This window comes from Numenius arquata, chromosome 18 (assembly GCF_964106895.1).
Source record: "Numenius arquata chromosome 18, bNumArq3.hap1.1, whole genome shotgun sequence".
NCBI classification, from domain to species: domain Eukaryota; kingdom Metazoa; phylum Chordata; class Aves; order Charadriiformes; family Scolopacidae; genus Numenius; species Numenius arquata.
Window position 1 is genome coordinate 8,925,023 of NC_133593.1, and position 14,331 is coordinate 8,939,353.

A 14,331-nucleotide genomic window follows, 5' to 3' on the forward strand; every position below is an offset into this window, starting at 1 on the left:
CTTTTTAATTAGGCTCTTCGCTTTCCCTGCCGACAAATTAATCGCCGGAGGAGGCGGGCAGGCGGCGGCGCCACCCCCGGGCCGCCAGGGGGCGCTGCGGGACGGGGCGGGGCTGCCCGTGCTGACGTCAGAGCGCGCCAGGCACGGGTGGGCCACGCCGCCGCTATGGAGCCCGGTGGGTGCGGGAGCGGGGGGAGCGGGGTCGGGGTGGGGAGAGGGAGGCCGGCGGGAGCGGGCCGAGGTAACGGTGTCTCCTCGCAGGGCCGTGGGGCGTGTGCGAGGAGACGGCCATCCTGCACGGCGGGTTCCTGCTGGCCGCCCGGCTCACCCAGCCGCGGCCGCTGCGGGAGCTGCGCAAAGCCGACTGGCCACGCGTGGGACCCCCCATCACCGACGCCCTGGGGGAGATCGGGGCCCGCTGCCCTTCGCCGCTGCAGCACAGCCTCTGGAAGAAGGAGGCTGTGGCCATCGTCTGGGCTAAAGTCCTGCTGCCGGCCCCACCGGCCACATCACTGGACCAGGGATGGAAGGAGGATGACTTCTTCTCCGTGGGCAGCATGATCCCCGACCTTAACCATACCGTCCTCTTCGAGCTGGTCAAAGCCCTCGGTGCGTCCCAGCTCTTCGTGCAGCTGCTGCTGGCGCTGCCCCAGGATGTGTGCCAGAGCGAGCTGGAGCGCTTGGTGGAGTACATCGCCAGTGAGACGTCCCCATCAGACATCAGGTTCTTCTTGGACGTGTGGTGGGAGGTGATGAAACACAGGGAGGGACAGGAAGACACAACAGTCTCTACGTTCAGCGCTCTCATACGTCAGCATGGCTGTGAGACCTCTCTGGATGATGGTCTCCAGCCCCCAAAGAGGTTCAAGGGTGACCCGGGCTCTCTGAATTACCCCCCTGCTGCCACCAGCTTGCTCATGGTCCTGATAGAGGGGTTAAAGCAAACCTACAAGAGCATCACTCTGCCCCGCATGAAGTGCTATGCCTTGGCCAACCTGGTGGAGCTGCTGTCCGTGTTCACCGAGCTAGAGCCAGAGGGCAGCCCCTTCCCTGTTTCAGAGTACCTGGTCAAGGTCAGCTCTGTGGTCAGCCTCTGGACCAAGGACACTGAAAACCAGTTCTACCACAGGGGGCTGGACGAGAAGGTGAAGGAAGCAGAGAGAAGCCTGAACCTCTTGTCCATGGCCAAGCTCTCTCGTGAGGAGCTATTTGTTGGCTTGGGCTTTCTCTGCAGCTTGTTGCATGCCTGGGAAGAGGAGCTGCAGGGTGCCCTGAACAGCTCTGAGGAGCTCTGCTATGAGAGCTACCGGCTTCTGGACACTCTTACCACTTTCAGGAAGAACCTGGTTTGCTTCTCGGAGACTAGAGACCTGGGTGAAGAAGAGACACATGTAGTGTTAGAGCTGACACAGATCACCAAAGATTTTCTTAAGGAGATCAGCGCCAGCCTGAAGGGCAAGGATTCAGGCACCAGCCTTGTGTCTTCAGTTGCCATGACAATCATTGAGCAAAAGCTGGACAGGCATGTGGAGATGTGCTCCATTTTTGCTTCTGAAAAGACCTGGGCCTTTTCAAAGGACTGGGTTGACTGCCTTGTGAAAAACAAAGCTGTCTTCCAGAAACCAGAGCTAGTTTTGAAATTGCTGGAGACGCTGGTGAACTTTGCCGTGTCCCGTCAAGACAAGGAGGCCCAAGAGCTGCAGATGCAAGTGACCAAAGCCATCATGGAGTGTTACACTGAGCTTCCGTTACCTGACAAAAACAAAGTGATCTCGGGTGTCCTGACGTCCTGGGGCGGGCCAGGTTTGTCCCTGAACTTGACGGTTGTTATGGAGGGGTTCCAGGAGGATCTGAATGTAACTTTCAACCAGATCACAAAGAGCGTGTCTGATCAAGGCCTGACCAGGGCTGTGGATTCTGTGGGCAGGCTTATGCTGCTGTACCCTGAGGCCACGGTGAAGCAGGTTTGTAATCTTGCTGTAGTCAACCTAGGAGCACACCAGTTCCTCGCGCAAATCCTCTGCTCCTTCCCAGCGCTGAGCTTCCTGGAGACCCATGACGATCCAGGCAGGCCACGCAGCCTGGTGGTGAAATGTCTGGAGGAGGCAGTATGGGGGAGGCTTTCCACTGTGAGGGAAGAGGAGCAGTTCCTTGAGTTCCTGGCCTTCCTCATGCAGCCAAGCTCAGCTGCCCCACTTATGTCACCTGCAGAGGTGACCAAAGCCTTTGTCCTTCCCTATTTGAAATCAGACTCTGATCAAACTGAGCTGAGCCTGCAGGTCCTCAGTAAGGTTTTGGCGGTACAGTCCTGTTCAGAAGAGCACTGGATCAAGTTCTGTCACCCGTTCCCACTTCTCCTCAGCCTCTGCAAGCTTCTAGATGGTTACACAAAGTACTGGCATCAGCCTAGGGACCAGCTCTTCCCTTCGCTGGAGACCAAAGACCTGCTGCTGAACATCCTCTGCCAGCTCTGTGAGGTGGTAAGACCAGAAACTGTCCCCTCCCCTGAGCTGTGGGTCCAGTCGCTGGCTTGGCTTCACAGGAAGGTGGCATCACTGGATTGGACCATTGGTCTCCGGCTGAAGAAGCTTTACGGAGAGCACTTCAAGAATGAGGTCCCGGCAACGCTTTTTGAGGTCTGTACGCTTCCTGAGGATGAGTGGACATCCCAGCCTTTGCCAGCTTATGGACCGGGCAGTGGGCTCCTGGCATGGATGGAGTGCTGCTGTGTGTCCACAGCGCTCAGGGAAACGATGCTTACACTCCTCATGGTCAATGTGGACAACCCTGAAGAAGTGAATTTCTTCAGCAAAGGGTTCCTGGTGGCCCTTATACAGGTCCTCCCTTGGTGCAGCCACAGTGAATGGAAGGGGCTCATGCAGGTGGTCGAAAACCTGCTGCAGAGGCAAGTCCTGCACGTGCCGTACACGCTGGAGTACGTACAGTACATGCCCTTGCTCAACCTCCGGCCGTTTGCCTGCTACCTCCAGTTCTCCGTGCTCTTCCTGCGGGGCTTCCAGCTCCTCTGCAGCTCCAGCTGTTCCACCTGGCTACCGGCAGAGGCTTGGCTCCACGTGGTCCAGCTGTACTGCAGCAGCATGACAGACCTGCTGGGTTCCATCAAGAACACCGCGGGGACCCCCTCGCACCCCGCCGAGGACAGGACCTCCGCGCAGGAGGTGTCCTTCGTCTGCATCCAGATGTTCTGCCACTTGCTGCATGTCGCCGCCATGCTGCCAGACAAGGGGTGCAGCGAGCCGCTCGTGGTGGTGGCTTTGGAGATCCTATCACAGTATGAGATGTTCAGCATGGCCGATACGTCCCCCAGCAACACGCTGCGGAGAGCCAACGAGAAGCACTTCCTGGAATCCATCACGGACAACGTCGGTGACGAGGCACTGCGTGGCCCCCTCCTGCAGAAGCTCAGCAAGCTGGGAGCCCGCTTGGCTGGGGAGCCGGCTTGAGGAGCTGGAGAGGGCAATGGAGGAGAGCACTGACCCTGCCTCAGGGGACCCCTCTCATGGAAAACTGTAAGATCTGTAATAAACCCTATCTGATTTTCTTTCTTGAACTTACTTCTCCCAACCTGTCTGAGCCACGAAGGGGCCATGTAAAGATGGGTGGGAGCAGCCACTCTCGTTTTTCCAGCGGGAATAGCTGTGCAAACAACTCTTCCAGACCCCAGCTGCTGGTCTGGTGGCTCCAGCCCTACCTGCTGGCAGTCTGGATTTATAGAGAGAGATCCCAGCAGCCTCCGGCATCAGGGAAATATCATTTCCCTCCGGTTTCCCTGCTGCCGGCCCTCTCCTAGTCCTGGGCGTGTTGCTGGGTTCACCACGTGGCAGCGAGTCGGGTGAGATCAGGACAGGCAGGTGCCTTTGGAAATAAATATGTGTGTGTTGCCCGGAGGTGGGTGTGCAGCGGTAACCCTGCGTGTCACCCAGAAATGAACGGCACGTGGGAGAGACATCCCGTGGTGTGACTCAGAGAGGAAATCTTTATTGGTCTTCTGATAGGTGCAAGAGTAAATAGGGCAGTGTTAGTGCAAACTGAGATGCCTCGTTGGCTTTTTTTTTTTTGTCCTTCTTACCTAAGGCACGTTATTCGCAATGAAAACAGCGAGATACAAACATCTCTAACGGGTAGCAAGCGGTTTATAGCATCAGCTGGTCTCGGTGGTTAACGTGACAGTAGTGTTCCTGCAACAACCGACTGCATGTTGGTAGAGGCCCTTTTATTTCAGTCTTTCCAGAATACAGCCGTAGCTGGGATGAGATCCGACACCCAAAAGAACTGGGTCCTTGGCCCTTTCGGCTGTTGTTTTTTAGACAGAATGAAAGGCACAGAGTGGCTGCAGGTCTCTGGGCATGGGGGGGGGCTGCGCTGGTGCAGGGGGACCCCGGGCGAGCACGGGAGGCTGGAGGGAGGAGGTGGCTGCCCTGGCTTGTGCTGGCTGCAGGAAAAGAACCGGACTGCTGCGGTCTGACGTGCACGCACCCGCTCAAGCCTGTGCAGGGCGAGCCGGGAAGCCTGTCCCCATTTTGCTGTGACTGAAGGTGGAAATGGGCCAAACTGATGAAGGACATCGCTCTGCCCTGCTCTGAGGTTGCTGTTTCCTCCTGCACTGACCCAGTTCCCTCCCTGGCAGACCTCGCCTTGCGGGGGAGTGGGATGGGGCAGGAGAGATGGACCATACAGCTGGAGCTCAGGCTGTACCGGTACCCACGGGCTGGGAGAGCAGGGCAGGGTGTGCTATTCAGGCTTTCACATATTCACTGGGGGCACATGGGGCAATTAAAAGCAACTGCAGTTAGGGTAGAGGGTTGAAAGTTGCATCCCCTGCCAACAGAAGGCTCTGTGTAGCGCCCAGAGATGGGGACTTAGCAGTCTCCTGTTCCCATCCTGCCCTTCAGCCTTGGGCGCTCTGCCCGGCCAGCATTGCTGTGAGACAGCAGAACCGTTCCTCTATCCCGGCATGAGTTTCTCTCCCTTCCAGCCTGCTGGGGACACCAGAGCCCCCCTAGCCCGGGACTGTCAGCCACAGGCACCAGATGGTTGTAGTGAAAAGCACCTTTGGGTTAAGTGGAGTCTTAAATGAGTTTGATCCCGGCAGAAGTGGGAGGTGAGAGGCTGAATGCGGCTGTAGTGTAGAGGTGAAGTGGGTAACGATCAGGAACGGGCTGTGCAGAACCGTGCCACAGCCTGGAGGCTGTAAACAAGAGCTGGAGGAGTGAGTTGGGGCTGCGGCAGGTCCAGCACAGGGCTCCCCGAGTCCCCAGGGCTGCTGCGTGGGGCTGGGCACGCTCCAGCATCACCTCCGGGCTGCAGGCTTCTTCACACCACCCTGGGTGCCGGTGTCTGGTGTCAGCCCTGCAAGATGCCGGGGAGGGGGGGCCCCTCTCGTGTAACCGTTAGCTTGGTGCCACAGTGTTGAATCCCAGAAGGAATGTCGTGCTTATGGGCAGGCTTCCTCCTCCTCGCTGGCTCCTGCCCCGGCTCCCACGGGTGGGAGGACACAAGGCACTGGAGCAGCGTGGGAAGAAAGCCTTCCTAACCCAGGCTGGTGCTGCCTGCCGCGACGGTGGAGATGGCGAGGCTGCTTCCAGCTAAAAAAACCCGGCGGTATCGCTGCTTCCGCCGCTCTGCTTCCACGATGGTCCCCGCGGCGCTGGCATTGAAGGTGGAAGAGCTTGGGGGGGGGGAGGCTGACCTTTTTTCAGCCCCCACGCTGCGCTGTGGCTGCCAGCCGTTATCTGCTTTTGTCGGCGGGCGAGCTGCCGTAGAGCCGGGCGGCTTTGCGGCAGATGAGCCTGAACCAGTAGAGCTGGGGGGCGATGAGGGAAGCGTTGGCTATGTTGCAGTGCAGGGGGATGCGGAAAGGCACCATGTAAATGGGGATCCCCACCTGCCTGCCGTAGGCCGCGTACATGAAGGGGAAGAGGAGAATACGGCAGAGGAAGAAGGTCACCAGGATGAGGATCCCATTCACCTTGTGCAGGAGCGTGTCCTGCATTTTGAGCTGGGGAAGGAAGAAGGCAAACGTGGGGTGAGCACCCCATCTCTCCCCAGGCACTGACAGTGCCAGGAGCATGGAGCCGAGCACCCAGCAGGCGTGGATGGAGAAGGGAGCAGGAAAGCAGGGTGAGAAGGGATGGAGGAGGGAGGGTGGGAGGGAGGGAGGGAGGTGTTGGGGGGCAGAGGACTGGGGTGCAGGGGGGAGGTACAGACAGGAGGGGGCAGCACCAGGACACAGCACAGCTCCCAGTCTGGGGATGCTACTGGGCATGCTGCTTACTGGTGAAAGCGATAGGAACCTAATAGGAGGCAAGGAGGAAGGCAGCAGTGTAGGGGAGCTTGGGGCTGCCCTATCTGAGACCCCTCCCCAGCCCCTGGGACCCCCAGCCCAGCTGCTGCGTGAACAGGGGCTGATGGAGAAGGGCAGCCTGGGGCAGGGAAGGGGTGCAAACCACTGTGAGGTTCCCAGACCTGAGTTCCAACCCTCCTCGCCTACCTGCATGAGGATTTTGCCCAGAGATACGAAAGGTGTGCTCAGCTCTGCGATGAAGATGCAGCCCACAAAGAAGTCCCCCAGCTCTCCCCTGAAATGCTGCAAATAAAGCTGGCAGTAAGTATGGGGGCCTTCTGGAGAGGTGGCCAGGATCTAACACCCAGCACCACAGGCTCCTGACCGGCAGCAGAGATGCTTTGCCAGACACAGCCTCGATGGCAAGCCCTTGCAGCCACACAGGGCTCCTCGTGGGCTGGGTTTCACAGCGGCCGTGCTCAGCCCTTACCTGGGTGATGGGGGTGAGCACGATGAGGATGAAGAGGTGGTGGGTCACCATCAGCTGCTCCTGCAGGAGGAAGCTCCAAATGCTGGCCAACGAGTGCTTCTTCTCCACCACTCCCTTGTCCATGCTCTTGTGCCAGTGGCAGAGGTACATGACGTAAATGTCGTAGGTCATGTAGGGAACGAGGACCCAGATGTATTCTACAGCCAGCCAGTGCCTAGGGGAGGAGCAGCACACACAGGGGCATCGCAACGGCTCTGAGCACCTCACGATGCTCTGAAAGGTGGGAGAGAGTCTTTAGGTCTGAAACGGAAGCAGCGGATCTTGACACCTCTCAGCTTACCATCAGCTTCGAAATTTAACTTGATTTGGCTCAGCAGAGAAAAGGTACCTGGTACGCGTGGAGGACGCCTCCTCAGAGCTGCCCCCGCTTCGCGTTTGGCCGTGCCAGGCACTGAGCTCGGCCCAGCCAAGCACAAACACAGCGCTAACGGGAGGATCTTGATTAACCCTACAGCCTGGTGTTTGCCACGTGGGCCAGGGGCACAGCACCCCTCGGGATCTAGCACTAATCCAGCACATTTGTAGCAGCCCTGGGCCACGCAGAGCTGATGCTTGGCAGGAGAAAAGCTCCAAGACCGTGTCCTTTCTGCCTGCCACAAGGCTTGGGCTGGGTGCCTAACCCGGGGAGTGTTTGGAAAGCACCCGGAGAGCTCAGAGTTGCCTGGCCTGGACTTCGGAGAGTGAAGCGCAAAATATCTAATATAGGCAATAAACCCCCGCGAGACATTTGTCTGTTGGGAAATAATTGCAGGCAGCTGCCTGTTCCCAAAGCATGTCGGAATCCTGGTTGCACAATCCGGGCAGCAGCAAGCCCCGCTCTGCAGGGACACCAGGCTCCTTAAAAAGTCCTGAGTGAAATCACACTGATAAAAAAAATAAAAACCCAACCACCACACCACTACCCTACACTGCTGCTTAGAGAAATGTAGCTTGAGGCCCAAATAAAATTTGCTTTTGCTCTTCTGCCATCTCTAGAAAAAAAATTGTTGCATGTGTTCCTATTCCAGATAAAAAGACGTAAGTGATGTAAAGCAGGGAGGGGAAGTGACCGGCTATTGTGTTTGCAAAACTTGCCCAGGGCTTTAGAGGGCAATTATAGTGCCAGCAATATAATGATTGTCTGCCTGTGTAAATAAATTGGCAAATTTAACTGCAACCTTTGTGATGCTTCCTGGCTCCCTGTCTCGCTGTCATTCTCCGAGGCCCTCCCTGCCGAGCACTGGGCTCTATTTCCTCCAGATTCAAAGAAAATCTAGGTCTCCGACCACAAAGTGTTCGTGTTGAGCTGTTGGCCTTGAGAGCACCCGGGGAAAGCACCAGGGAGAAGGAGGGGTCCCGGCAGCGCCTGCCATCTGTGTCGGTCTGGGATTTAGCATCTGCCCTATCTACACAGCACGTATTTTATTTTAGAGCAAAAAGATAACTCATTACGTCGCCGTTGTTAAGCAGGACTGATCAATTTGGATCTATCTCACCATCTAGAGCAAAGTAGAACATTTCACATCTGTGTATTAAAGGTAAGCCTGCAATGACTGAGAGGGCAGCCCTCCCTAAATGTCACCCTAAAATCTGGTGTGTGACGGTCAAATTCCAGCCCAGCATAATTATATTCTTCCCTCCCACAATTTTGTCTGCTATTCTGGATAATAGCTCTGTTTTTAAGTCTTCTGACCCAGATTGCACTATTGCTCTTGCCGAGAGGCACTTCTGGGGCAGTTTATCTCAGAGCACTGAGGACAAGGCGGTGTGATTTTTTTTCCTTCGGAGCAAACTCCACACTGATTTTTCTCGTTTCTGGACTCCTTCAGAATCCGTTTGGCACAGAGAAGGTGATGCACCTCTAAAATCAGTTTTCACTAGGTCTGCTTGACTCGTTAGCAATTTCACCTTCCAGCAAGGGGACTCCCTACTCCTTTAGAAAGGATAACGTCTATTTTTTTGCTCATTGATGTGCCCATTTTACAGTCCATCCTCAAGGGCTGAGCCCCTCTGTGCTGGCAGAGCAGCCCCAGGTCTGAAGAAGCCAGTGCCTTTCAGGGGGTGTCCGGCCAGCTCATTGCCCAACCCTTCACCCAGAGTGGAGGAAAGAGGAACATGAAACTGGTTTTCCTCTCCCCTTTGTACGTGCAAGCCTTTGGCATGAGATACTCCGGCTGCGGGCTGGCCGAGCACAGCCTCCGCGTGCTCCTCGTGGGACAGCAAGGCTCTTGGGTGGGATTACCTGTCGTACACCACGTCCTTGCAGTTAAGAACAACTGTGATCCCCGACACCGTCGCCATCGTGGCTTGGACCGTTGACACCAACCTGAAACCCAGAGAAGAGAAAAACAGGTCACCTCCAAATGTCACCCCAGAAGGGCTGAGGAACAGGGGTGGTGGCCTCGGCCACGGTTGCACCAGGAAAGCTGTTACCACTTCGACGCCTACTCCGTGCACACCCCGAAAGCCTTCCCATGGCGAGGAGGAGCTCTGTCCCCGCGCCCCGGCGGCGTGGGACGGGGACCGGGTGGCTGTGCCAGCTGCTGCCACCCGGGGACACGGCAGGCGGGGGGGGGGGAGTGGTGTTTCCAGGTCTTGTCCCTTCCACCCCCGCCGATGAGCGGTAACGCTGCCCAGTTCCCCGCGGGCAGAGGGAGAACTGCACCGGAGCATCCCCGCTCCGCGGACCTGCCGCGGGGGGGGGGTGGGGGGTGGGGGGGGGTACGGCTGGGCAGGGCTGCCCACGCCTGGGGGGCTCTGTCTCCCCACGGCCCCTGCTCCCCCCACGGGGTCTGGGCTCGGGACTGCCGGGGGTCGGGGGTCCCCCCCGTTGCAGATTCCCAGCCGCCGGGGCTCGGGACTCTTGCCCCGTCCTGATCTCTCCCGATCCCGGCCCGCCGCCCTCCCGGTCGCCCCCCGCCGATCCCGCCCGTACCTGCCGCTGAGGAGGATGCGGTCCTTGAGGCTCCATCCCGGGGCGGCCCAGCGCAGCAACCGGATGCAGAGGATGAAGAGCCCCGGGAAGAAGGCGGAGGCAAGGGCCAGCGTCCGCCACATGGGGACGACCGGCCGCCGCACTGCCTCCCGCCGCCGCTTGTCAACAGCAGGCCGGGCGGCGGGGAGGGTCCGGCTCGACACAGACGGGCAACGGCTCGGCTGGGCTCGGATCGGACGGGCTGGGCTGGGCTGGGCTGGGCTCAGACCGGCAACGGCTCGGACGGGCAACGGCTCGAACCGGCCCCGCCGCTCCCGCCGCCGGGACGCGCCCCGCACCGCCGGGCGGCAGGCCCCGCCCCTGCCCGGTGCAAGCCCCGCCTCCCTGGAGACACCGCCCAGTCAAGCCCCGCCCCTCCTTTCCAGGCCACGCCCCCACGCCCGGCGCGGAGGAGAAGGTGCATCCTCCTGTATCCCGGCGTGCCCCGCGGCCCGGAAGCGGCGGGCCGCCATGGAGGAGGACGAGCCGGAGCTGGCGGCCGGGCTGGAGGCGGCGCTGGAGCTGGCCCCCGCCGTGCAGGCCGCTATCGAGCAGGTGCGCCGGGGCGGCCTGCCGCGGGGCCGTGCGGGGGCCGGCTGGGTCCTGGGGTGCGGCAGGGTCTGCCCCGTGAAGGGCCGGGTGTGGGCGCGGCCCGGTTGCCCGCTCTGTGAGGGCTCCGGCGGGCTCTGCCGGGCGCTGTGGTCCCTCAGCGGGCTCCGAGCCTTCCGCTCCCGGGCCCCGCGAAGCCCCGAGCTGTCCGTGCTTAGGGGCGGGTGCGGCTCGGGTGCCTGGTGTGGGGGGAGAGCTCCTTCAGCCTCCGGGGAGGGCGGGCTCTGCCGGTGTCCCCGGGCTGCGCTGGCCACCGGCTCGGGTCCCCCGGGTGACCTTAGTGCTGGGGGGTTGTCACCGTCCGCCGCGGTGCGAGGGCTGGTCCTGTGGCTGGCCGCAGCCGAGCATATCTCATCTGATGGCTTCCCCATCACTGAGCATCCCGGGGCACGCCTCTTCTCTGTCTTCTAATTGAATCCTTGTTATTTGGTATGTAAAGCATCTTAATGGAGCCAAATGGCCTGCGACTCGCTTGGAGTCAGGATAAGTCTTGGCTTGACTTTTGTGATCAATATTATGTTCCAGCCTGAGTCCTTCAGTGTTCCCTGAAACCTTTCGTGGCACTTGAAGCCCAGCAAAAGTCCATGAGAAACCAGGGTAAAATCACGTGTCTGTTGGAATCTGACTGAGCTTGCACTGACTTCAGCCAACCCTTCTGTCCAAAGAGCTCTTTCTCGTAGTAGAATTCTGTGGACAGAAACAGGAGATGCTTAAAAAAGTTTTTTTTAAGTTTTTTTAAGCATTGCTTAAAAAAGTTTTCTCACTTTCTGGAGTGTTGAGGCTTGTGGGTCACTTTTGGGGGCTCTCCTCAAAGAACCAGGGCAGACCTGTGGTACCTGGTGCCACACCTCAAGCCCAGCGCCCAAAGGTGAGGAATGTAGCACGGTTTCTTTATAGGTGCTGTGCCAGCCTTGGAATATTACTGCTCCAAAGAAAGAGACACCCCACAGATGCTTATCTTTGCATGGGGTTGGTACATCTGGCAGTGAACTGTTGGGCAATTTTTACTGAAATCTTGAGAATTGCTGAATTAAATGCCAGCTTTTAAAGGAGACCTGGAACTTGTCTAAAAGAAGAATCCTCTGCGCTCTCTAGAGCCTGTGTGTTTGAAAGCCAGAGATGCCTGGTGTGATTTCTAACATTGTACAACCAAAGGGAGTTATCTAATGATGTTTTCATCAAGCACAAAGTGTCTTTCCAAGTTAAAACACATCTTTTAGAGACAGTCTTGACTTGAGGTTTCAAGCAGTGGAGAATCCGCCATATCCCTGACTGAGTTATTTTAACAGGTAGTGAGGCTACAGGTAGATACTCGCATCCTGAGCAAGGGGAGATGTTGAGGATGATGTGACCTCCTGCCTTTCATCACTTCCTCACTGGCATTTACCAACCCAATCATCCTGTTGTTCCCATGAGTGTTCCTTAATCAAGTTCTAGTTAAATGAGCAGAACTGGCTCAGTTGACTTCTGCCTGAAATGGCGTAGGGAGCACACGCAGACTGGTGCCCCACAAATCGTGGGGTAGTCATTTGTGATTAATGGGTTGTGACGAAGACTAGGGAGTAGCAACTTCAGCTGGTACAGCTGCCTGCAGCATTGATCTCTATCTGTGGTTTGAGAGTGGAGCTCCTGACCTAGCCTGTCTTCCGTCCCACCCCTTGCTTCAGCTGCTCTTAGCTCTTGTGGAGATCTGGGATTAATTGAACCTGTAGGAGTTGTGAGCCAAGAGCAGGACAGGCTGGTTGTGGTGCTGCAATTGTGCTGATGGGCTAAGTAGGCTAATGTCAGAGCACCTTCCTCACTGGGGCACGACCTTGTGCGCATTTAACTGCCACCTGCCTCTCCTTTGCCACAGGAGTAGCTTTGGGAAAGCTGCTGAAGAGGCCTATTTCAGGGAGAAGTTGCTCTTGTTTAAATGATCTCGCAGAACCACTGCTTTTACACTGCAAAGTATGTAAAACAATGTAAGTGCTGCATGGGACCAGGGTGACGTGCAGAGGTGATGCTGTGGTGCGAGCTAGGCAGGGTTTTGACCATGGAGTGCAGAGCTGTATAAATATGGAAAGGAAATGGTAGCAGAGAGGGGAACACAGTGTATTTTAGTCTGTGAGGACAAAAAGCAAAGCCTGGCAGCTGCATTTGCATCATTTAAGCTACTTCCGAGGAGAGATGAGATCTGTTTGCACCACAGCTGCTCTTTCCGCTTTCCTGTGGGTAGGAAGAATCACTCAGCAGTTGCTGTTTCTCTCTCTGTTTTTCATGTGAAAGTGGCAAACCCAAGTCTCCAGAGAACTTGTACAACCATTTCTTAATTCCTCATGTTTCCTATTACATGGCTGCGGAAAGCAAATCCTCCATCTCTCACCACAGGGCCTTGCAAAGCCCCGGCAAAGATAAGGGCAATGCCTCGGCAGGGGGTTTCCTTTGCAGGTAACAGCAACAGCATCACCATGGTTTGGGATGCATAATTAATGGCTCACATATCTCCAGAATTCCTTGCCCATGATCTATGATGCTGGGGCTGTACTTGGAAGTGTGCATGTGTATTATCTGTGTTTATCCAGGCTGATATCCACAGGAATTTTACGTAGGTGCTTTACTCCTGGACAGAGGCCTGACTGCTCTCTGTGCGTGCTCGTTAGAACAATGCTGTGAAACACAATTGGAAATGGGTGCTGAAGTAATTAAAGTCAGTAAATACTGTGTAAAATTACAGAAATTAATGGTGATGTATTGTTGAATGTATTTGTTTTCCTCCTCTTCAGGTGTTTCCCAGCCAAGATCCACTGGACAGAGCAGATTTCAATGCTGTGGAGTATATTAATACTCTCTTTCCCACTGAGCAAGTAAGTAGCACTCACGGTACAGACCTCAGTGCAAGGGGTAACCTGATAGTAAGTGACTGAAGGCGTGTTTAAACAAGCCTTTTCTTTTAAACAGTAGCACAGGTAGTATGACTATAACAATAATCACATCTTAAACTCGCATCTCACGAGGTTCACTGTCATTACATAGTTTCTTTCCGCCCAAAGTACTTGCTGCATTAAAAATCCTGCTTTGATCTGTAGAAATAAAATAGTTTTCTGTATAGAGGTTTCTCTTGCAGTAAATTTAATAACTTGCCATGTATTAATCATTGGTAAATCCTCAGGGGTTTTAGCCAAATAAGGCAGGTGTTGCCTGTGAAATGTCACTAGAGAGTCACCCTTGTTGGCAAGCTATTGTTTCTTTTGAGATGTAATGAATGAGATTGCCCTGGGCTCATATCCGTACTTTGTCTTCCCCAAATCAGCCCCAGGGGCACTTTTGGACTAAGCTATTGGAAAAATGAGGTGTTTCTGCAGCTGAAGACGGGGTTGTGAGGCAGCTCCAGCATTTATTGTGTTTCAGCTCCTCTGCAGACACGGGCTTTTTGGGCTTTCAGCTGTTTCTAGTCAGCTTGCTGGTGTGGCCTTTTCCCCTTTGCCAGTGGTTGAGAGCTGTTTCCCCTGTGATACCCCCACTCCAGCAGCAGCCAGGCCTCATCCATCCTTCTGCTGGGTGTCTGGGCTCTAGAGGAGGGTCTCTGGCTGGGGAAGACGAGGGCTCTGTCCCCATTGCCCACTGGAGGTCACTGTCACCACGGCGTTTCAGAGCAGCTCTGCTGTCAAGACAAAGCTCAGGGCACCCTTCTTGCTCAGGGCTGGATGGGAAGCGGAGAGGCCTCTGGCACCTGCAGGGCTGCACCCTGGCCTGCCCTGTCTTCTGCTGCTCTTCAGTATGTGACCTGAGGAGCAGCAGAGTTGCGAAGTGTGTCTCAGTACCTCCATCTGTAAAACAAAGTCGTTGCTCTCCTCTGGGTAAAGTGCCAGGCATGAGAAAGTGTTAGGTATCACAGCCGATGTGTATCGCAGAAAAAGGTTCCCCATTTCACTT

General features: G+C 56.3%; 3 protein-coding genes across 3 annotated transcripts in view; 2 read left to right on the forward strand and 1 right to left on the reverse strand.

Annotated features, from left to right (window-relative positions):
* The first annotated feature begins 165 nt into the window (after positions 1-165).
* Positions 166-3,464, forward strand: GEMIN4 (gem nuclear organelle associated protein 4). Its single transcript, XM_074160845.1, has 2 exons — positions 166-175; positions 262-3,464. Exons 1-2 carry the CDS (start codon positions 166-168, stop codon positions 3,462-3,464), a joined length of 3,213 nt encoding a protein of 1,070 aa, XP_074016946.1.
* A 506-nt stretch (positions 3,465-3,970) lies between these two features.
* On the reverse strand, positions 3,971-9,890 carry TLCD3A (TLC domain containing 3A). Its single transcript, XM_074160783.1, has 5 exons — positions 9,769-9,890; positions 9,076-9,159; positions 6,795-7,008; positions 6,512-6,607; positions 3,971-6,019 (listed from the first exon to the last, which is right to left on the reverse strand). Exons 1-5 carry the CDS (start codon positions 9,888-9,890, stop codon positions 5,750-5,752), a joined length of 786 nt encoding a protein of 261 aa, XP_074016884.1. The 3' UTR covers positions 3,971-5,749.
* A 370-nt stretch (positions 9,891-10,260) lies between these two features.
* The window catches only part of VPS53 (VPS53 subunit of GARP complex), a 68,032-nt gene continuing 63,961 nt past the window's right edge, over positions 10,261-14,331 (forward strand). The window contains exons 1-2 of the mRNA XM_074160922.1: positions 10,261-10,362; positions 13,182-13,262. Coding sequence (XP_074017023.1) covers positions 10,279-10,362; positions 13,182-13,262 — 165 coding nt within the window. The 5' untranslated portion in view covers positions 10,261-10,278. The remainder of the gene's footprint in view (positions 10,363-13,181; positions 13,263-14,331) is intronic.

Bases quoted from the DNA above. Each gene is read 5' to 3' on its own strand.
- TLCD3A (XM_074160783.1), bottom strand. From the start codon at position 9,890: ATGTGGCGGACGCTGGCCCTTGCCTCCGCCTTCTTCCCGGGGCTCTTC. The intron at 9,160-9,768 runs GTACGGGCGGGA...TCTGGGTTTCAG, and splicing joins CGCATCCTCCTCAGCGGCAG to GTTGGTGTCAACGGTCCAAG. The intron at 6,020-6,511 runs GTAGGCGAGGAG...TTCCTTCCCCAG, and splicing joins TGGGCAAAATCCTCATGCAG to CTCAAAATGCAGGACACGCT.